The sequence below is a fragment of the Ornithodoros turicata genome, chromosome 4, assembly GCF_037126465.1.
Source record: "Ornithodoros turicata isolate Travis chromosome 4, ASM3712646v1, whole genome shotgun sequence".
Classification (NCBI taxonomy): Eukaryota; Metazoa; Arthropoda; class Arachnida; order Ixodida; family Argasidae; genus Ornithodoros; species Ornithodoros turicata.
In genome coordinates, this window is record NC_088204.1 from 21,247,670 (window position 1) to 21,268,799 (window position 21,130).

General features: G+C 46.4%; 3 protein-coding genes across 10 annotated transcripts in view; 1 reads left to right on the forward strand and 2 right to left on the reverse strand.

Annotated features, from left to right (window-relative positions):
* LOC135391305 (uncharacterized protein DDB_G0284459-like) lies at positions 1 to 2,163 on the reverse strand. Its single transcript, XM_064621526.1, has 3 exons — positions 377 to 2,163; positions 188 to 305; positions 1 to 120 (listed from the first exon to the last, which is right to left on the reverse strand). Exons 1-3 carry the CDS (start codon positions 1,952 to 1,954, stop codon positions 59 to 61), a joined length of 1,758 nt encoding a protein of 585 aa, XP_064477596.1. The 5' UTR covers positions 1,955 to 2,163; the 3' UTR covers positions 1 to 58.
* Positions 2,164 to 2,261: 98 nt separating this feature from the next.
* LOC135391306 (uncharacterized protein DDB_G0271670-like) lies at positions 2,262 to 4,606 on the forward strand. 2 transcript variants are annotated; one of them, XM_064621528.1, is made up of 3 exons: positions 2,262 to 3,056; positions 3,127 to 3,308; positions 3,372 to 4,606. In XM_064621528.1, exons 1-3 carry the CDS (start codon positions 2,908 to 2,910, stop codon positions 4,538 to 4,540), a joined length of 1,500 nt encoding a protein of 499 aa, XP_064477598.1. In that variant the 5' UTR covers positions 2,262 to 2,907; the 3' UTR covers positions 4,541 to 4,606. The 2 variants fall into 2 exon arrangements, with proteins under 2 accessions (XP_064477598.1, XP_064477597.1); XM_064621527.1 differs by having other exon boundaries at positions 2,266 to 3,056; positions 3,127 to 4,606.
* Positions 4,607 to 5,787: 1,181 nt separating this feature from the next.
* Positions 5,788 to 21,130, reverse strand: part of LOC135391307 (rho GTPase-activating protein 190-like) — a 47,090-nt gene continuing 31,747 nt past the window's right edge. For 4 of the 7 annotated variants that reach the window (XM_064621535.1, XM_064621531.1, XM_064621529.1 and 1 more), the window contains 8 exons: positions 17,825 to 18,113; positions 16,967 to 17,203; positions 13,272 to 13,562; positions 12,042 to 12,124; positions 11,854 to 11,967; positions 9,976 to 10,339; positions 9,796 to 9,901; positions 5,788 to 7,592 (listed from right to left, as the gene is read on the reverse strand). In XM_064621535.1, the coding sequence (XP_064477605.1) occupies positions 7,394 to 7,592; positions 9,796 to 9,901; positions 9,976 to 10,339; positions 11,854 to 11,967; positions 12,042 to 12,124; positions 13,272 to 13,562; positions 16,967 to 17,203; positions 17,825 to 18,113 (1,683 nt within the window). In that variant the 3' untranslated portion in view covers positions 5,788 to 7,393. The remainder of the gene's footprint in view (positions 7,593 to 9,795; positions 9,902 to 9,975; positions 10,340 to 11,853; positions 11,968 to 12,041; positions 12,125 to 13,271; positions 13,563 to 16,966; positions 17,204 to 17,824; positions 18,114 to 21,130) is intronic. The other 3 variants (XM_064621532.1, XM_064621533.1, XM_064621534.1) reach the window with 3 other exon arrangements.

Consider the following 21,130-nt stretch of genomic DNA (forward strand, 5'->3'; position numbering starts at 1 on the left):
TTACCGAGGAATGACTTTATGAAATAATTACATCAATGAGGTAAAACCGAGGCCCAAATTATTCCGCCAACATCTGTATAACAGATCGTGCCCTCTCGTACTGCTTCGCTGATGCACCATCTGGAACAAAAGATGTGTGTGCAGCGATCATCGATGTCGAGTGCCAGCGCATAACATGCAGTATTACCTTTCGAAGAGGAATATCTGTTTACAAGGTTGTTAGCTAAGACCTGAAGTTCCTGACGTGCAACTCCTCGCATGTTCTCAATGTACTGCAGGAAGAGCTGGAAGTCATCCTCTCCAAGCTGCACAAAGATCAACAATATATATATATATCCCAAAGCAAACCTGTCAAAGCACCACAAGTGAAACTTACAGAGTCCTCATCAAACGCATTCTCGATTAGCCAATATTGTTTCTTCTTGCAAAACTTCCATACAGGTGTTCCAAAAGCATGAAGGTACAACAGTGAAGGTTCTTTAGAAGCAACACGTTCCTTGACTGGTATAATCTTCTTTCTTCCTTTTTGCCTTCTTGGGCGCGCCAGTTTTGTTTTGTAACTGCCGGTCTCTTCCTTCCCGTAGGGCTCATGTGCAATGTTTTCCGTGTTTGCTTGCATTTCGGGATTAGGATGTACATGCTTCTTCGTATGGAATTTATGGTTTACCTCTCCCGTTTTGTCACTGGTACACTGGTCTTCTCTGTCAGGGATATGTGCAACTTTTGGCTTCCTTGTTTGCTGTTCATGCTTAGGTTGTTTCGTCTTGTTGCTGCTGGTCCCTTCGTTCTCACAGGGGCTATGTGTACAGTTCTCCTCATTTACTTGCATTTTGGGCTTCAACTGCTCCGTTCCGTCACTGTCACTTTGGTAGGCTGTGCCGTCGCTTCGTACAAACCTTTGTCTCTTGAAATGCATTTTAGCCTTCGTCTGTTTTGCCTTTGCGCTATTTACGTCTCTCTCTCTCTCAGGCTTCTGTGCTTGCTTTTTATATTTTGTCTTGTCACTGCTGGTTTCTTCATTCTCGTGGGCGCTACATGGAAAAGTTTGCACGTTTGCTTGCGTTTCGGGCTCCAACTGCTCCGTTCTGTCACTGTCACTTTGGTAGGCTGTGCCGTCGCTCCGCACAAACCTTTGTTTCTTTATATGCAATTTAGGCTTTGTCGGTTTCATTTTTTCGCTATCTACCTGGCTCTCTCTCTTAGACTTCTGTGCTTGCTTTTTACGTTTAGATTGTTTTGTCTTGTTGCTGCTGGTTTCTTCATTCTCATGGGGACTACGTGCAAGGTTTTCCTCGTTTGCTTGCATTTCGGGCTTCAATTCTTCCGTTCTGTCACCGTTGCTTTGGCTGGCTGCACCGTCACTATGTACAAACCTTTGTTTCTCTGTACGCAATTTAGGATTTGTCCGTTTCGTTTTTTCACTATTAACTTGGCTCTCTCTTTCAGGTTTCCGTGGTTTCTTTTTATGCTCGGGTTGTTTTATTTTGTCACTGTTACCTAGATCCTCTGTTTCAGGGTTATGTACCGTTTTTTTATGTTTTGCTTGCACCCCAGGCTTCACCCCATCGCGTTTCTCTTCGTCGGTTTTCTTTTTTTGCTTGAGCTTAAGTTTCTTCAGCTGTCCTGTAGTGACACTTTCCTTACCTTCTTGAGGGAAGGCCCGCTTGACAGCCTGGTTTGTTTTGACGTTATCGCCACCCTGGGATGCGGAATCAACTTTCGGCTGTGCAACGGCGTTCGAGTGAAGTTTTTGAACCTTCCGTTTCTTCGTGATTGGACCATTCATCTTGCCCTTCTCACCGTCGTCGTCCGCAGCTTGCTTAGACGGCCGCTTTCGTTTCACGGCATCGTTACCGTGCGACGGCGAATCAATTCCTTCTTGTGCCTTCACCACGGCTTTCGGCAGTCGTTTCTTAACCTTATTCTTCGTCGCCGTCTTCGCGCCGTCCATCATGCCAGATTTCTTCTTATGCGATCGTCACGAAGAAAGGCACAGTCTAGCAAAAGTTGGTGAATACGGGCACCTTTTAACAACTTTCACGCGCAATTTACAATCATATAATTCCAATACACTAATCACGATGACCAACCATAAGAGTATTCAGAGAAGCACGTGTGGAAATGGCGCAAACCTTGGTGTTTTGGATTGGCCTTGGCCATTGGATCATGCAACTTGGCTTTTGGCTTTAAAGTAATGTCTATGACGATACGACGACGTACATTGTTAGAACCATGGTTAGAACCATGCGCCCTCGGTCAATATAGACTATGATGTAGAAGCTAGGTCAGTTGCAACATCGACTCCTCCTAAGCCTCCTAAACGCTGGCCGGGTAACTGCCGCGTACTACGTAACTGTATAGGGCATAGCGTTCAGCTAACGACGGCCCCATATTGACGTCGCGCGGGGGAAGAGGGGCTATCTCCCCCCTAAAAAACAAGCATTAGGTTAAATATTAGGTTTTTCACCCCTTCCCAGGTTCAGGTTTACCTCTTTCCTTTTTATAAGGGCAGGCGTGAAGCAGGACAATCTAACTAGGCGTTCGGGAAACAATAAACCACTGCTCCGAGGGTCTCGATCTGCCCTTGCTTAATATATCAGAAATGGGAATTACCTCTGTTTCGCTACAATAAAACGGAAATGTCTTTCTCAGCTGTCACAGCGGGGAATAATTAACAAGCCATCACTGGATATTTGATATAAATTGACATTGGCAGCACTTCCAATTGTGCATTTCATTGGCAAAGCACAACGAAGAAGAGGAATCACTGGCTCGTGATTGCAAACCAATCCATCGATGTTCCACCGAACTTAAAGCATACTTTCGGGACTGATTTTCCAAAAAGTCCTTCGCGTTACTCGTCATCAGCGTGGTACGCTCCATGCAGTGGCAGTCTGCTCATGAACAATGAGCCAGCCACCTGAACAGGTTGTAATTTCACCCGAAGGGGGGACACATTCATTTCTCGTACCTGCTGTGGAATCACGTAGTCAACAAAACGGGGACCCAGAAGAAGACACCTCGCAACATGAAGGAGATACCTACATGCACACATTGTAAGTTTTTTGTCGAGCTTTTACGAAAGATTGCTCACGTTTGATTTCATGGTATGACCTCTGGTTTCAGCGCAAAGACTTCGAGCTGCGTGGATCTGGGGGCCGGTGAGGCTTGCGGTGAGCCGACAGTGGATAATTGCAGTATGGTGTCTAAGGAACATATTATTTACACTGTTCAAGAAAAAGGTGACCACTGCCAAGCTCAACTACCGGAGAGAGACATTCAATATCAGCTTGAATTGCGAATGAAAGGTGAAGTTAAACAGGCTACATCCATTTCTGTTTCCATTGTTGATAGCGGTGCCATCACTTCAGACAGTCGAAAACTACACATTTCAAGTGCACTCGACGAAATCATTGACGTGAACCTGGAGCGTTGTGACAGTATATCAACCGTGAACGAATACCTAACACCCGATGGCTCTGAAGTCTCCATCACAGATGTCACTTACCTCGCCGGTGCAACTGGTGCACAGCTCATTCAGGTACAGAATGTATCATACGATGAAAGTCCCGATGTCTTTTGCTCAAGTCTCGACGTCTTCCCACCTCTGAAACAAGAAGAAAATACCACGCCATTCCTCAACAGTCTTCAGGCCAGCTCGGAAACCATCCAGTCCAGGACTCCAACTCCTCCACTACTGGAACATCCACCAGAGATACTTGACGTGTCTGCTGCAACAGCCGTAAGCTCAGATGCATTGTTTCACGAAGACACGAGTGATGAAGAAGTTGAGAGAAATAATGCTGAGGAGCAGCAGACTGCCACAATACTGGACATCTCAGATCAGAGGGTTAACTTCATGAATACGCCAAGCACGCTGTCACCCATTAGTTCTCACAGAATGTCTCTGGACCAAAGTGCTGAAGACAGTTGCCGACCAATGACCAACATGAGAAGTACAAGCAGTAGCAGCAGCAGCAGCAGTACCAGCACGCTTAGTGGTACGAATGAACCTGCAGACGCACCCTTAACTCCCACCACTCACAGTCCAAACAGGGACAGTGACCCCACGATCAGCAGCGTCACAAAACTGCTTCAGTCGTCTAGTTCTGGGATCAGCGTTCCGGGCACAAAGTCGACGGCTGAAAGGAAGAGGCTTCACAAACTATTTTCTTGGGTCACGTTCAAGTCGATGGTGGGAAAGAGACTCGAGACCATTGCTGGCTGTTTCAAGAGCAAGAAAGATTCCAACAAAAAGGGTTTCTTTAATCCGACGACCCAGAGACTGGCAAGCAGACGACTTTATGAAGAAGGTTTGTACGACGAAGCTAACGAAGACGTTTTTGGTGACCGGAGCCAGGGAGAATGCAGACCTCGGACACCTCGTTTGCAGCTCGACTCCGATGGGGATGAACTGTTGGAAGAGGTTGACAATGAGACTTCGGACAAGTTCTATTCAACGAGGCTTCAGTGGAACATAAGGGGGATTTATCAGCGAGCTGCTTCTTATGTTCACTCCTTCTGGGGGAGGGGTTCCTAAATATTGTTTTTGTTTGGTTGTTGCCTCCACAATGTGTTGAAAATAAAACTGGCATTTCGAAAAGTGTGAAGAATGTTGCAAAATTCCACAAGCTTTCAGTTTGCCTGCTGTATAAAACCAGCTTGTAACTACAGGGCCCAAACCATAGCTAGGAACATTCAGTTCTATGGTGGCTTTTGATGCTTAATTTCTTCGGGAAAGTGCTTACTGTGATGACCAACCTGCACTGAGTTATGAGCCTCTTCAGGGTGTCTACCAAACTGCAGTCTTCAAATTCCCTGACTTTTCCAGGTTTCCCCTGACTATTTCAAGCAAATTCCCTTACAAAAACAAAAGGGAACTTGGTGCCTCGTGCTACGTTTTGATACAGGACCTCATAAAATAGGCCATTTATTAAGTATTAGTGAGGCTATCCTATTTTTCTGCCTCTGAACTCGTCATACTGGTGAACTGCTACTCGCGTGCTGCGGCATCGCCACTCAACCACCGGTCTGCACTCGCGATTCGCCATGCATCATCACGGCACTTGTCTGCGATTTTCCCCGACTTCAGCTGCTTTTTGGCCAAATTCCCTGACAATTCCCTGTTTTCCAGGTTGGTAAACACCCTGCTCTTGTGCCATTTGGAAATTAATATCAAATTTTATACTGTCTTCACCCAGGTACTTCATCGGATGCTTTTTAGATTTCTTGCAGTGCTGCACACAGTGCTTAGTGTGTGGTGGAGGATCAGTGTGGTCACATATGCGGTGCAATACACACAGTGGCGTATCTGAGAAGGTGCCCATGGCAAGAAGTGTGAATGTGCCCCTGTCAAAGCATCTCTAGGACAACATTACCACGTTATCAACTCAAAATTGAGTTCAAGACTGCTAGTCTTTCATTTAACAATTTTAGTGCATTAAAACTTGGACTATTGAAGATAAATTCTGACGGTAAACAAAATTCATAGCTTAACCTTCCTGTCTTTCGCTGCTGCAGATTGGTCTGCGGTATCACTAACGTAAATATTTTTTTCCCATTTCACCTCTTTCCACACTTTTCGCCGGCGCGAGGTGGTGCCCAGGGCAGTCGCCCCCAGTTACCACACCCTAGGTACGCCTCTGAGCACATATCTTGAAGCATGTCAATGTGATTGCAAACATAGAGCTGCTGCAATTCGATGTTGCACTGTGCAACTGGCTTGTGGGATACATACACACAAGCTCATAGTGCAGCTTAAAATCACCAGACACCTTGCTTGATGTATTCACCTGTCTCTATCATCACTTTATTCATACACCACTCACAAAACACGTTTATTCTTATTTTGTGCCGAACACACGCACACACTCGCACTGGAGAAGGGACTGCGGGGGTTGCCCAAAAAATGGGAGTCCATCCATGTCGATACTCTTATCCTATGTCCTTAAACTATCATACAATGCTTCCGCAGCCCTCACCAAACTTCCCCACCGCAGACGACAGCCGTCTGCCATGCAAAATGAAAAACTGTACAGGTAAATTAAAATACTCTAACGTCACTTCTTTCCTATTTATATATATATTTATATATTTATAAAGTAAATTAACAAAATTACATGCCTCTCAGCTGGGGGGTGGTGGTTTGGACTTGGAAGTCACCCCGTGCAAACTTTGACACAAGATTTATCTACTGCACGGTGACAAAGCGCTCCATTCGAACACAGGAACATGTCGGGGAGGGTTGCGATAGTCACGAGTATCGCAGCTAATGCACGCTAGAAAAAAAAAAAAAGAAGAAAAAGTCGTTAGCTGACTACAATGCAAATGCTCACGCCATCTTCGTGTGATTTCCTGTCTCCTGTACACCCAAAAAGCGTACGTAAAAAGCAGAACACAAAATTGAGAAAACCATGTGACCAAACATACGGCATACGGAGGAAAACGATATGTATATATCACAATGCTGGACTTTCCGGTTTCACCATCGGTGATGCGCTCAGGTTCCTTCGGGACTGGACGGGAACCCAAAATTTTTTTCTTAAACACACACAGAAGACGAAAAAAAAAAAAAAAGAGGAAGAAAGGAAGTAAGTCATGCGAATATTGGTTGCATTTCAATGCTGGTTCGTCTTCATACTGACAGGAATATCTGAGCAGAAGTGAAAGTGTGAAAACTTAAAATCGGGGCAGCAGAAACGAAGGTGCACGGGTCATAACTGCATCTTCCGTACCCAAGCAGATAAAATTCTAGAAGGATGACGGTTTGAACAGAGAAAATAAGCTTAAAAGTCCTGCAACAAAACGATTTTGAGGAACGTCCTGTGTGCAATAGTGATAGGTAGGCCAAAAAACTGTGCCTCTATAAATAGTAATAAGAATAATAAGAAAATGGCAAATGGTAGAGCAGATGGAAGAACAGAGACAGGATGAAAGAAGAACAAAGTAATTCCGCATCGCAACGGAAAGGCAGCGAGTTAAATTATGATCTATTTGTGTGGCTAAGGGGTAGGCTTCGTGATAGTTCTAAAATAGAAAATAAAAAAGCTAGCACTACTTCCCAACTGTGTGTGACGTCACGTCCAACACATGTAGAACTATAAATACGTGTGGCAATTTAAAAAAAAAAAATGCACGAAGAATTAGAACAATCAGGAGTAGCTCCGAAGACGGACCACATCCTCCATACCCTGCCAAAATGTTCCGCGAGCGGCCCCTCACGCTGCCGCTTGTCGAGCAACGAGCAATCGTCCTCCCGTGGAATGACGCACACACACTCTGTGCACTTCTTTCGCACCCCCGGCAACCCTGGGTCGGGCAGGCGCCGACCGCAACTGGTTCCAGCGAGACACTCTCCCATTGGCTATCTTGGCACAACCGAGCAGAACGAGTGTCAAACCTTGAGCACCTCTTCCTGGTTGCAGTAGAGGAAGCGGAACTGGTCAATCATCGTCTGCACAGAGTCTTCGAGGTGCGGTCGCACCCTCTCGAACATGCCCATGTCGTTGAACTCTAATGGGAGCAATGTTGGCCACCAGCAGATGGCCAGGTTTTTGCTGTCCATGCTGTTCAGGCGACAGTTTTCTGCCACTCTGCAAAAACGAAGCCAAGTTCATTACGGGAGGCATGGAAGGTGCCCCGAATACAAACTTTTTTTACTGCGTGATACAATACCCCATGTTTGCACTGGAAACAATATTGCACGCCTGACGACACGCATAGAGTGGCCATGTGGCAGACTTGAATGCATAGTATGGGGTCGAGCATTGACGTGCTGCAACAGAACCACCAAGATGTGCGGCTATTTAATCCATTTTTACGTGGCGATTTTCCTTCACGATGGTCTCAGCTGCTGCAATGTGTTCTGGTGTCACCACACGGAATGCCTGACCTGGTCGTCGCAAATCTGTTATTGAATGCACTCCATCTCGGAACTTCCTCGTCCACTCACAGACTTGTGGTAGTGACAAATATGCACTGCCATAGTGAATACCCATTCGTCTGTGAATTTCAGTGGGCCTTAGCTGTTCACCGTGAGGTAAATGAGTGACATAACGCTGTTCCTCTTTGGTATCCTCGCTTTATTCGTGCTCCCTGAGGGACCCCTGCGCTTCAAGGGACCCTTTTAGTAGCTTTGGCAATGCATTGGGCGCGTGCACAATGCATTGCCAAAGCGACTGGAAGGCTCCCTCGAAGCGCAGGGATCCCTCAGGGCTAAGCGAGAATACGGCGGAGCCACTTGCTATTGCTTAACTCTTGTGCATTCTTCCTCGTCGCCTCTACATCGCACTCACCCTTCTGATCACACTTCAAATGAAGAGTAACGATATTTGAGCCAATCGAGTCCTTTCGAGTGGAGTTGCAATTTTTTTATCGGTTTTATGGTTCTCATTTGAGTCACCCTCGTATATCCCAACATTGGAAGCTAATACATACTTCGATGCACTATATCATACACATATAGCTTTCAAATAGGATTTTTTTCTTTATGTTATATACACACATACAGATAGAGCTCGTCAAGATGAATTGTTTGACACATAATTTTTGCTGCTGCGAGGCATGGTGTGTGTGCTATGTGCAGCGATTGTTGGGCGACTGATGACGTTTGTGCCTTCAATTGTACAACATACCCCCTCCCCTGCAGAATCGCTGGACACACCTTACAGCACAACATGGCAAAGTTTGCAAACATAGTGTGCTTTCGGCTGCCAAGTGCGGACTAGTGGCGTCTGCCAGCAGCGTCTCGACGTATTTCACCGGTATATGAGCGGTAGTGGGCCGCCGTTTTGCCTCCCGGCCGTCGGCGGTTGCGCGGTATTTCTCGCTGGCGCAATGCAGTGATAACGTCAGTATCGGCCCTACCGAGAGCCTATACGACCCGCATACTAAAAGTTTGAAACTTTGCGTCGTTCGAATATCGCAACAAACGTTCCCGCACAATTCGCACATCCCTAAATTTTCCAATTTTTAAGGAAGAAAAAGCACGCAAATTATGCGAGTAAATACAATAATTGGGTTTTGGAACGGAATTAGGGTCCTTGCTCCGAATTTAGCGTTTATTTCCATCAAGTATTTGTCAATTCCTATAAACTTTGCAGATGCTGAAATATCTTTCAGCAGGTAAAAAATAATTGTAGCTGACAACAGCATTCGCTGTCAGAGGAGATCACAAGGTATCATGTAATGCTGAAGTTTATAAAATACTTTTTGAACCGACATCATCCAAGAAAATAGGGTTTCCCGCTTCAAGCAGCCATTGACTTCTTGCCACGGAAAATCCCGGAATTTAGAAGTCAGTGCCGCGGAATTTTGAATTTGCCGCAGCAGAAAACCAGGGTCCTCAATTATCTCACAAAACTTTAATTTGTTATCTTTTTGTTATTTGTTACCTCGAATAGTTTTGAATTACGTTTAAAATTACTACAAATGGACCGTTTTCACAACTGCTTATGGTATGACCTTGACAGTGCCGGAGAAGGTGATTTCAGTGTTCAACAGGTGGAGCTAGATAGGGACGACAGAAGTAGGGACCAGTGGGGACATGACGCGAGCTCGTCGGTCCAACTTCGGACTGGTTTTGGTCCTTTCTGCTACGCACGTGGGTTTGCTTTTGGCACACGCCGAGGGTGGTTCACTGGAGAGACGCTAGGATACGACACGTATGCGAATAATGTCCGTTTAACGACGTGCCCTCGCTGGTCGTGACACCCGATGAGTACCACAAAGAAAGACGTAGTTCAACGAAATTCAAAAGAAGGTTTTTCCACTGGCGGGGACTCAAAAGAAACTCACTTTACAAAGTGGTGAAAGACAAACTTCAGAATTTCGAAGTTGACTGGAGGAAGGTTCTTTATGAGCTCCCTCAGAGCAAGCAGACGGCAGCTCCGGTCTTGGATACCTTTTGCGTGAGGAAATTAATTAGAAAGAGGAGCCACAAAGATATGAAGCTTCTTAAAAGTTTGCCTTGCTAACCTGCTATCTCAGTGAGTTGGTCCATTTCGGCAGGCGAAAGAAGCGGTGGTAGCCGCTTAGAGAAGAAGTCCTTCAGTGCAGTCGCCACCGCATTGACGGGGATGTCAAGGTCCCGAATGGAGACTGAGGGGTCCTCGTCAAACTTTTGAAAGAGCAAGTCCACGTGTGCTCGATTGCCGGGAACTCGATAGATGCCCTCAGAATCGAGGCCCTCCTCTTCGATGAACCGGATGCACTTGTCGACAAAGAGGGGCGTGGCAACTTCGTCTGACTGGACAAAATCTTCCAAGCCTGGCTGACCCTTAGCGCCGGCTGCACCGCTTCTCTGTTTTTTCTTCTTTTCGGTCAGCCGCTTCTGCCGCTCCTACAGCAAATACATTCCATCAATAGGGTCACCCACAGGGGGCTACAGCTCGATACGAGCAGATCGATTTAAAACGGGGGTTCTCAAACTTTGCGAGTCCAAGAAACCCTTAAGATGGGGCATTTTTTTTTATCCCTTACATAATTTTTGCATGAATGTTGTGCAGAACAGCATGAATGTTGTTCTTGCAGTTGAGTTATGCGACCAGGTGGACACCCTCTCGAATAGAGAATGTAACTACGAGTAATTACCTAAGATTCATTAATGAACTCTTTACTTTGGGAATTTCCCGCAAAAGAAAGATAACAGAATGGGAGACAATCCTCGTCGGATCTTTTAAAAATCCTGAAACAAGCGCGTGCCAATCACCAGCTCGCGTGCTTTTTAGCCATTCTCTCCTGCGTGCCATGAGCCTGCCGCGGAACCCTCGTGAACCGCTGCGGGACCCAGTTTGAGAATCCCCGATTTCAGAGGTGGTCGCATACTTGTGCGATATATCGGCAGTTTAAAGAAGCCAGGCAGTGGCACTTAGCACTGCTCAAGACCCTGCTTCATTCATCAAGCAGTTTAATGAGAGACACTATACACAACATTTTTCCTGTACGGTGTCTCGTAACCGCAGAATTAAATGTACGGAAACGACTTGAAAAGGCAGCCATGGGCAGTGCAGTGTCATGTTGGAGGCTTAACTCGACTTCCTGACATGATCATGTGCACAAATATCTTGCACAATGGCAGCAATGCTTGTCACTGTGCGTGGAGCATCAAAGACATGACTTACGGTAAAAGTAGTTTTTTCCTGCTGAACGTGTGCAAAATCCGCGAATTTAAGTACCCGCAAATTGGATGTACCGTTTACGGTGTTAGACACTGAATATGAACATTGTGGCCACCTTGACGACTGAAGAAAGAACGTGATAATGCGGAATCACAATATGTACCAAATACGACACTTCTTTATTCATAATTTGTTTCTGAATCATTAGTAACACCAGCCTGGTCTAGGGTTCACCTCTGTAGTGACCAAGGGATATGAGCCCGCACCTTTCAGGAATTCAAGTTCCCGCAATTTGGTTTCCAATTGAAATCCGTCCCCAAAACGCAAAAAAAAATATATTCCACACGAAATCAATTACGTACTTTGACAGTATTTGGTCCACTTGAACCACGGGGACACGTTACACCGTCTAGATTGGAAGTCGTACAGCTTGGAAGTTTACAGCTTCCAATGTAGTCGTCTCTGTTTTGATTTTCCTTCGACCTTTTAGTGTTGAGAAGGTACTGGGGAGCTGGCCAAAGCAGCACCAACAACCAGCGCTGTGTGCCCTCGTGAACTACCTCAAGGACATACGTGACGAAATAATCTTTTAAATCATTCAGTGCTTTCACACATCAAGCATCGTGGAACACGTTTCCAGCTTTTTCTTTCTACTTCTATTCTATTCTATTGGTTTTCCTGGCACCTATTGGCCCTGTACGTGAGCAGATTCAAAGTGGTATAAAAAAATTCATACCTCTTCCTTCACTCTCCTTTTTTCCAGCTTCTCATCCTCTCGGGCCTTCTTCCTTTCTTCCTTCTTGCGTGTACTCTTTTCTGACTCAGCCCTGTTCCTCAGCATACCACCCAGCTGGAAACAAAAGTGCAAGACCCTCCTTCAGCACCACAGCTGCCTTCCGGGCGAGGGAGATCGTCTCAACGTACCCTTGTAGCAGCAGCGATGTCATAGCTAGAGCCGTCGTCTGTTGCAGCTACGCACGACAGGCTTTGCTCTAGCTTTGGCTTGGCTGGAACGTTTTATGGAAAAAAGAAGGTAACATTGGCACAGATGTTAGACACACAGAACAACAAATCTGGACATCTGTAACTCCGTGTTTCACGCCTAAATAGCACAGCATTCGAACATGTTGCAGCCTTCGTGGACAAAGTGTAAGCATCGTACAAAAGCAAATTGCAGCCGCTCAACTGACACAAAGCCTTCTAAGTTTCTGCATGACTTGTACGGGCAAAAGGGGGTAATGTGCAGTGTCCTTCTCCGCACTTTGTGTGCAAAATATCCTCTTCCAATGGCTGTTGCATCCTCCATAGCTTGGCCAAAAGTCCAGGAAGAAAGAAGCGTCAAAGAGGCGATGCGATATCATTTCCTCGGTGGCTTCTGTGATGACGACGTCTCCTTTAGCACCATCGCGGTCATTGAGTGGCCAGGAAAATTAGCATATAGACAGCAGGAAGTGCAGCAATTCAGCAGAATGCACACACACACACACAAAACTGAATGAAACAGTGTGAAAAAAAAAAAAAGAAGCTGAGCTCATATGACAGCTGTGACCAAACAATTTCCATGATGCAAAAAAGAATAACATTCACATGAAGAGCAGAAGAACCAATACAGGCACGATCAGCAAAGATGTGCTGCAAGAGGGTACCGCTGGGGCGTTTCTGTGGGCATATAGTCCGATTTGCTTTGCACAACACACCGCAACATGCAAAACTTAGATTATCCAACTGTCTTGTTCACAAGGTGATAGAGAACATGCTGACCGAAATGCACAAAGCATTGCTACAAAAGAAATGGGGTATCTGTCGAAATGCAAAATGATGTGAATTGAGTTCAATTAATAACCCACGTGAATTTTGCATGTTTCCTGGACATTCAAAGCCTTAAGTGGTTGCACACAGCCTCGTCAATTAGTTTTTTTTAAGCATGTACAGAACAGAGGTCAAGTTGACCAGAAACATCAGCACAAACGAGAGATTCCATGGTACAGTTTGCATGACAGAAACAAGTGAGAAAGAGAAGGACAAAAGGTGTTGAAAGCATGTTCAACAAGAAATACACGGCATCTCCCAGAGAACAGAATGTGCCGGTTCATAAGGAGCAAAAGAGGCAGACAGAAAGAGAGAGAAGGAAAGAGAGAAAGGGCGGCCACTCACACGATGGCAGGAAGAGTCCGCCATCAGCCGAGGCGTATCGCACAAGGTGTTCGATTCCGCTGCTCAAGGGCACCCTGGGTGGGACCACAGAGCCTGGCACCAGTGAAGGGGGCTTGCGACGCTTCAGGCGGAACGACCGCTTCTGGCCGTGTTTGTGCTTGGACCGCTGTAGCTGCTGAGCAGCATGCATGGCACGGTAGTGGGGATCTCCTCCCACACCTTCTTCATCGTCTTCTTCTTCAGACAGGTCACTGCCCTCCGACGGAGGACCACCCAACACCCCTACCACTGCTGCAAGGGGGGAGGGGGGCAAGTGTCACTAGCCCCAATGTTCGTCTACGCGTAGCTCTCGAGTTCTTATTTCAGCAGAAACAACACTGCTGGACGGTGGATCGACGTAATTGGTGTTGGTTGATATGTAACTGACATGCGACGCGTAAATTTGCAGGGATGTTACTGTAGGCCACGACCCACTAGATTAAAATGACCACGTCATAATCGGCAACCCCTATGAGGAGCCCGTCCGCACGATCCGCTAGGGGAGCTACTCATCGGCCCGTGAGATCTACATCATGATTGGACAATGGAAATTTGAATTTTGAATGCACCGAAGCAGACGTACGACTACCGTAGCAGATGACAGCAATAGCTACCATGAAAATGCGTAGAATGATGATGATAATCAACTTTAGAATGAAACATCTTCCATGGAACATCCACCGCTTGTACAAAAATACTAAGGTAAGCTGAAGTACAAAGTACTGCAGAAGTTGAGGAAGCAATAACCGGGCCGATGAGTAGCGCCACCGCTAGCTTCCAAATGCGGCGCTGGGAATGGGTGCCTATGACATGGTCGTTATAATCTAGTAGGTCGTGCCATAGGCACAACACAAATTTCCTACACTCCTACACTCCTAAAACAGAACTTCACCGCGTTACGTGCTCTTAGCCAACCATTATCCCAAATGGCATCGTTCTCTCGCCTGATTTTCTGAAAACGGAAGACGCACGCCTTTTTGCGCCACTTATGCAGCTATGTTAATCATCACGAAAAGGCATGTGCCTCACATTTTCGACAAATCAGGGGAGAGAACGATGTCATTCGGGATGATGGTCGGCTAGGAGCGTGTTACGCGGTGAAGTTCTGTATTAAGAGTCTACCCAACATCATTCTCTTGGATGTTTGCTATACATTAGTGGGCATAGTAAACATCCATCGACTCAAAATAATCCATTACTTTGAATTAAGCGGGACTCGAAATTGAGAGGAAAAACGATGCGGTCCTAGCTTGCCACAAGTACTCTACTTGAAACCTCCAGGGTTACTTTGTTGTGGAGGTTTTTCTAAATAAGCAGGTCCTCAGGCACAGATACAAGAGCTGTACGAAAAGTAACGCGAAAATGGAGATAACTGCTTTGCTGGCTGATGTGGGTTGTTCCAAGTGCACCCTAACAGCACGTGCAATTTGAACAAGTTATGTCAGTTAATAAAAATGTCTCGCCCACAATGGCGTTACCTTCCGTACGGCCATCATATTTCAAGTTATGGGTACGGATATGGGGGTACAAGAGAGTAGCAAGCTTTCAAGATGACTAGGGGGCCTGATGCGCAACCTTTCATTATTAAGCAAAGCGCAATAAGTTTAAAGGGGCACTAAAATGTAAAAACAAGTTCACTTCAAATTACGTTACACGCATGTGCACGCGCGTGCCACGCCATGGAGCAGTCCCGGTGAAAAACATAGTGCGCGTCGCTGTCCGAAGGACGTGAAGAGAAATGTTGTCAGTGGAAAATTTGTGAGAACTGTTGTGGGCTACAATTCAGTGAATCGGTATGGAAAAATGCAGCAGTGCATATCATGCCGCGCATATTCGCTGCGAGATCGACCTATAGGGGGCGACACTGTCACCATTCTAGTGTGGATAACACGTGGGCCAATGTTCGGATTTGATGGTTCTTTTTTCGTAATTCTTGTGTATATTCACCGGAAGATCACTTGTGCCGCGATGGTACAATAGTATTCGGTTCCCCCTACGGCACTGAATGCAGAATAAACGTGTAAAAGCAGACGACGCGTCTACACTGCGATAGTTCTCTGTTCTCCGCAGCGCGCTAACAGCGTTCGATCTCGGACAGAATACGGAACACTACGATAGGACCCGTTTCAAATCCACACGTGCACGATAGGTATGCGCGCGCTTCTCCTGCTGTCTGATTGGATGCCGCCAATCTTTGCCTCCTGCAGATCCCATTCGTTCCCAGATGGCTCTGTTTTCATTGCGCTTTTCTTCTACACTGTAGCGCTATGTGAACTAATTTTGTTTAAATTTGAACTAATTGAAACACAGACTTTCATTTGAGAGCAAGTTGTTTTTGCATTTTAGTGCCCCTTTAAGTGCGAAAAGGTGCGTCCCAAGTTTATTTAAAATCTCAGTCTACCAGAATGGTTTGCACGTGCCACTGCATGACGTTCGCAGAGTACCAGCCTCAAAGATGACGACAACAAGCGTTATGTTCAGTTCAGCATCAGGCCCCGGTACTCGAGTTTAGAGGAGATAAAATTTACAGATTGGTTACATTACTATTTAACGATGCGGGAGATATACTTCAAACTCTTCCTCCACATCAGCACTTCGTAAGTGACACTTCGTAAGATGTTTTAAAAACTTCAACTTGGCAAGTAAAACGTGACTCTGTCACAGTGATGCTACAGTGCAATCCCACTAATTCGAACTCGAAGGAGCAGAAAGCGTGCTCATGTTCCAAAGACGACGAAGAGAATGACTTATTCCCAGATGCGGCGCTAGCAGTAATAACATTTAAAACGTACGCAACATAGTGGCGCTAGTAGCTAAGCTACGGATTAACACGCAACACAACAGTAATTGTGTGAGTGTCGCACCTGTCGCTATTCACCTTTGACTTTTTGCCTTGTCTCGACCCTGTGTATTTTTTCAGTTTTGTTTTGACCTTGTCATTCACACCTTTCCCTTTCCCTCATACTGAGTTGTATTTATATATTTTTGAGTTTTTGTAAAATAAACATTTGCTGGTTTGAGCACCTCGTGCAGTGTTTTCTCAGTCTTCTGCCCAGTGCTGAGGAACCTTCATTATGGAGTTGGTCCGCCAGCCAGCCTATATCTACGCCATTTTATTGTAGACTTAACCCTTCGTAACTAAATGTGTCGCTGACATGCTAGCAGCGTGCCAGCCGACGTGTGGCTGTGCATTTCTGGGCCGGTGCGTAGTCGGGTGCTACCAGGCAATCTAGGCAGTCCATATTTCTGAATTACGGGGCATTTTCCCCTATTCAAATACGAGACTTTGACGAAACCCGAGTGTCAGTTTGAATTATCTGGAAGTTCAAATTAAGACGTTTCGAATTAAAGGGATTGCACTGTGCTCCTAATCACATAGTTAAAACAAAAGCAGTGTAACCTCATAAAAGCAACATGTGCAGCACCAGAAATGAGTATTGCAAATGAGGCAAATACATACATTCAATATATATATATATACCGCTAAAACACAAAACGTTACAAAAGAAGCACACATAACATAAAGAGCAAACCAAGACAGTGCTAAAAGACCTCAAAGCAGCCACAACAGAAGAAACGCAGGGCAGAAACAAATCGAGACCACATCTGACGCACATTCCACAGAATACAACACAGGCACTTGCAGGGTGCAATACCTGTGCCCATGGGGTGATCCAGACCCATCACTCCACCAGGGTAGGGAGGCAAGGGAGGTACAGCGGGGGGCGTGCCGCCCCCACCACCGCCTTCAAAAGAGGGAATGCGTGGCGGAGCCACAGGTATGCCACGTTTGCGCCGGGCCTTTCGGTGGGTGCCAGGGCGCCGTGCACCCCTGCCCACTGCGCAGCCCTGGCGTCTCTCCAAGGAGCTCCACTCACTATCCGAGTCTGAGCCTGGTCGGACGTCCCGGAAAATCCAGTCCAGTCCAATCCAATCCAATGAAGCAAAGAGGCAGAGAGAGAAAGAGAGAGAAAAGAACGAGAAAAATGGGAAAAAGGGATGCCCCATCCAGTCCGCACTGGAATGTTAGCGAAAATGCTGAACTTATCAAGAAAGAAGGTGAGCAAAAAAAAAAAGAAGTTGAGGCATTCAGAAGCGCAGGCCAGTTTACAAGCGTCAAATGGCACCAGAACATGACACAGGAGCACAGCACTGTCAGCGATATTTCTTTCATTTTAGGTCTGCATTTCATTAGTTTCTTAACAGCTTGCTTCATTTGATTGTAAAAAGCACACACTTTCATCAAAGAAAAAGAGAAACCATTGGTCCATGCACATTCGGTACACTGCCACACATGTAGAGGAAATCCTCACAACAGCTAGAGCACCTAGAGCACTAGAGCCACCTAATAGCACGGGACAACACTGCACATTACATCTTTACGTCAACACATGCATGCGGGGGACCAAGGAGAAGCAAAAGGTAATAAATGGGGAGCCATATGCCAGGCAACGACAATAGCAGGTGTGAATCTCTACAATGCTAAACTATGTGTCGAGGAGAATGTCTCTCACCCTTCTCAAAACGCTCCCTGCTGGCGTGCCTCCGAGCTAGCGAACGGACACGGTGCCCTTTGCCCTCTTGAAGCATCCCTCGCACTGCTGCGTACGCGTAGTCGCTCCCGTCAGCCGCGTAAACGGGACCGCTTCCATCCTGGGTGTAGTCATCCGTACTTTCGGGGGTAGCCAGGGGCGCATGGAGCCCCGCCTTGGGCAGAGTAGAGCCCTGCTTGTGCGGCCCTAGGTTCAGTCGTGTGATAGCGTCTGTCAAGTGGTCGAACTGTTTCAGGTTCAACTTGCCCGGCTGAAATGGAAAGTTTTGTAATAAAGAGAGGAGCAGTCTAGAGGCCCACAACTTTTTGTTTTTGGTCAGTATGGAATGTTAGGCAACCGAAAACAGTTTTCCCACAATTAGTGCAACCGTAGCGAAATTGGGACGCCTGCAATAGCTCCCCGAACCTCCCGTGCGCAAAACACCCTCCTTCGCCTTCACGATAGACACGTGATGAGCGCCACCACGCGTGTCACTATGATACGCAAGTGGTGAGGACTCTCCTCATTGGACCTGTGATCACATGATCGAGGAGAGCAACATTGCGCAGGCCAGAGCGTCTGCTACCGCTTCGGAGACGCCATGTGTTCTCCGGTTACGTGATGTCCGAAACAGAGGGTTTGAAGGCTGTCCACGACACAACCACGATTTTTTGGGACCACAGATACCACGGGAAGAACTAGTGGTGCAGCCCGAAATTAACTGCGCTTGTACAGCGAAAACCCCGTGCTCCCCGACAGTGTGCAGCCTGTCCGACCGTTTTCACAGCGCAGTTGGTTCAGTGGCTAACAGGTGGCGCCACAATACCACCGCCATGGCTTGCTTTCTGCTACTGTGAATTCTGAGACTGCACAGAAGCCACGGATATATTACTCTTGTGATCGTAATCTTATTTTCTCAGGCTGCATATATGCTTTGTTTCTTTTCTTTTTTTTAGAAAACGTGATATAAATCATATAAAGACTAGAAGTCAACAAGAAACGGCTCGCAATGTGCGTAGCAGACGGTTTTTCCTACGAACGAATGAGGGGCTCTCTACCACCAACGCTACAGTAGAGTGGGTGTGGTCTGCAGTTGGAGTGCTCCGGCCCGTCACCGCGGCAGCGACTTTTCCAAATTAATTGCACCGTGGTGAAACAACTTTGGACAGAAATATTTTGTGGGAATGCTTTTCACATACTGCTTTACAAGATGACAGCAGTTTTTGGCCATGTTAGATACCACTTTTGTGCTCCTTTAAACTAAGCGATCCCGCCGGAGGTACCTCAGACACAATCTCGGAGCACGACCTACTAGATTATAACGACCATGTCATAATCGGCAACCCCTGTGAGGAGCCCTTCTGCACGATCCGCTAGGGGGCACTACTCATCGGCTCCCGAGATCGTGACTGCACAACGGAAATTTGAATTTTGAATGCGCTGAAGCAGACATATGACAACTGTTGCAGATGACAGCAACAGCTCCTATGAAAATGCGTAGAATAATGATGATAATCAACTTTTGAAAGAAGCATCTCTCGTGGGACATTCACCGCTTGCACAAAAATACTAAGGTAAGCTGAAGTACAAAGTATTGCAGAAATTGAGGAAGCAATACCCGGGCCAGAGCCGTATATTAAAAGGGAGTCTGGCCATTAATGGGTCATGCCTATACCTGAAGCTCCACCCACTTTTTCAGCTTTCCAACCAATGAAGTCTTGAAATATGTGGCGCTATCAATCAGCCTATCCTCACTATTTGCCCCCCTTCACAACATGGGCAGCGCCATTTTGGGTGGCAAGTGGATTGGATGGGATTGAAACGGATACCTCTCGCAATCTGTAAAAGTAGTGGATTGTTGGTGCAAATTTGATAAGCGCCACCTAGGGAGCGTAAGGCACGTCGGGAATTGTCGTCTGCTTCCGTCGTTGTATCGCTGCCGGCAGAACCACCTGCTGGGACACATTCTGTTGTCGGTATGATTTTTAAACAAATCTACATGAATAGTTGGAATATAAGAGGCAAGAATGTTTATATCCATGAAATCCAGCTGTTAAAAATAAGATTGTACCGTACAGCGCCGTTTTTGTTACGATTTCGTTGTGATCGCCGTGTTCACTAGGCCTAACACCGGCGACAAAACGTATTATTTTCAGTTATATATCGATGGATGAGCATAAGTTGAAACTGATTACCGAGAAATTTATATTAGGATGTACATTTGCAGCGTAAAATCAGGTTAGTCTGTGAAAATTTTTTGTCACGAAATCCCCTCTTCACTGTGTTTGTTTTCGTCGCCATTTTGGGTGGCAGTATGGTGTCATGGCGACCCCCTTGGTAAAAAGCAAACCAAACAGAGGAGCGAAACTGTGATTGAGAGGTCGAGCCTCTTTTTGTGACTCCTCCCAATGGCCAGACTCCCTTTTAATATACGGCTCTGACCCGGGCGGATGAGTAGCTCCACCGCTAGCTTCCAAATGCGGAGCTTGGAAGTGGTGCCTATACATGGTCGTTGTAATCTAGTAGGTCGTGCCTCAGAGTAACAGAGACATCTCGTGGAGCACACACTATCGTTTTGTGTACACTAAGGGCACGTTAAGTAGCAGATCCAGAGCGCAGGGAGCGTGCTCCTTTTTACTAAACGGTGTCGCTCTTTTTCGGGAGTGTGGCATTCTTGGTGAACTCTCGTGCTCCAGCTTGCAGGTCGGAGCGAATAAGTACTGCTCCTGGTCCGTGACGCATGGAGGAAGGCGAGGCCTGATAACCAATAAGCCGCCTTGGAAACTTCGCCTGAGCGCGTTTCGTGCTCGTGGCTCTGGAAGGCTGTTCAGTAGACGCAACGGAGTACAAGGGGCAGAGGACACCTAGCGCATTGGGCAGCGCCTCTATTTAACGCGGCGTAAGATAAGACGCTGTTGTGCTCGATACCTGACTGAGCAAAAACATGATATGCTATACCGAGCCTTTGCGCCCAAGCTGCACTGCAGCACATGCACGACACCCTCCCGGATAGTTCTCCTAACGCTCTTGATGCAAGCGTCACCAACAACATCATCAGCAACTGGGTCCCATCACTTACATAGCCGAAACATACCGTATTCACTCGCATATTTTGTGCACTCTTTCTATAAAAAATCGGAAAAGTTGGGGGTGCACAAATTGCGCGAGAACGTTCGTTACATATTAGAACAAAACAAAATTTACAAAAATTACAAATTACAAAAAATTACAAAAATGCACAAATTTACAAAGTTAATTTGTGCATTTTCTCCAGGCTCTCATTAGAGC

What these genes read in the sequence shown, in the direction of transcription:
- LOC135391305 (XM_064621526.1), bottom strand. Translation starts at nt 1,954, where the DNA reads ATGATGGACGGCGCGAAGACGGCGACGAAGAATAAGGTTAAGAAACGA. An exon ending in ATGCGTTTGATGAGGACTCT is followed by an intron (nt 306 to 376) that starts GTAAGTTTCACT and finishes ATCTTTGTGCAG; the next exon opens with CTTGGAGAGGATGACTTCCA. An exon ending in CAGATATTCCTCTTCGAAAG is followed by an intron (nt 121 to 187) that starts GTAATACTGCAT and finishes CTTTTGTTCCAG; the next exon opens with ATGGTGCATCAGCGAAGCAG.
- LOC135391306 (XM_064621527.1), top strand. Translation starts at nt 2,908, where the DNA reads ATGAGCCAGCCACCTGAACAGGTTGTAATTTCACCCGAAGGGGGGACA. An exon ending in GATACCTACATGCACACATT is followed by an intron (nt 3,057 to 3,126) that starts GTAAGTTTTTTG and finishes CTCTGGTTTCAG; the next exon opens with CGCAAAGACTTCGAGCTGCG.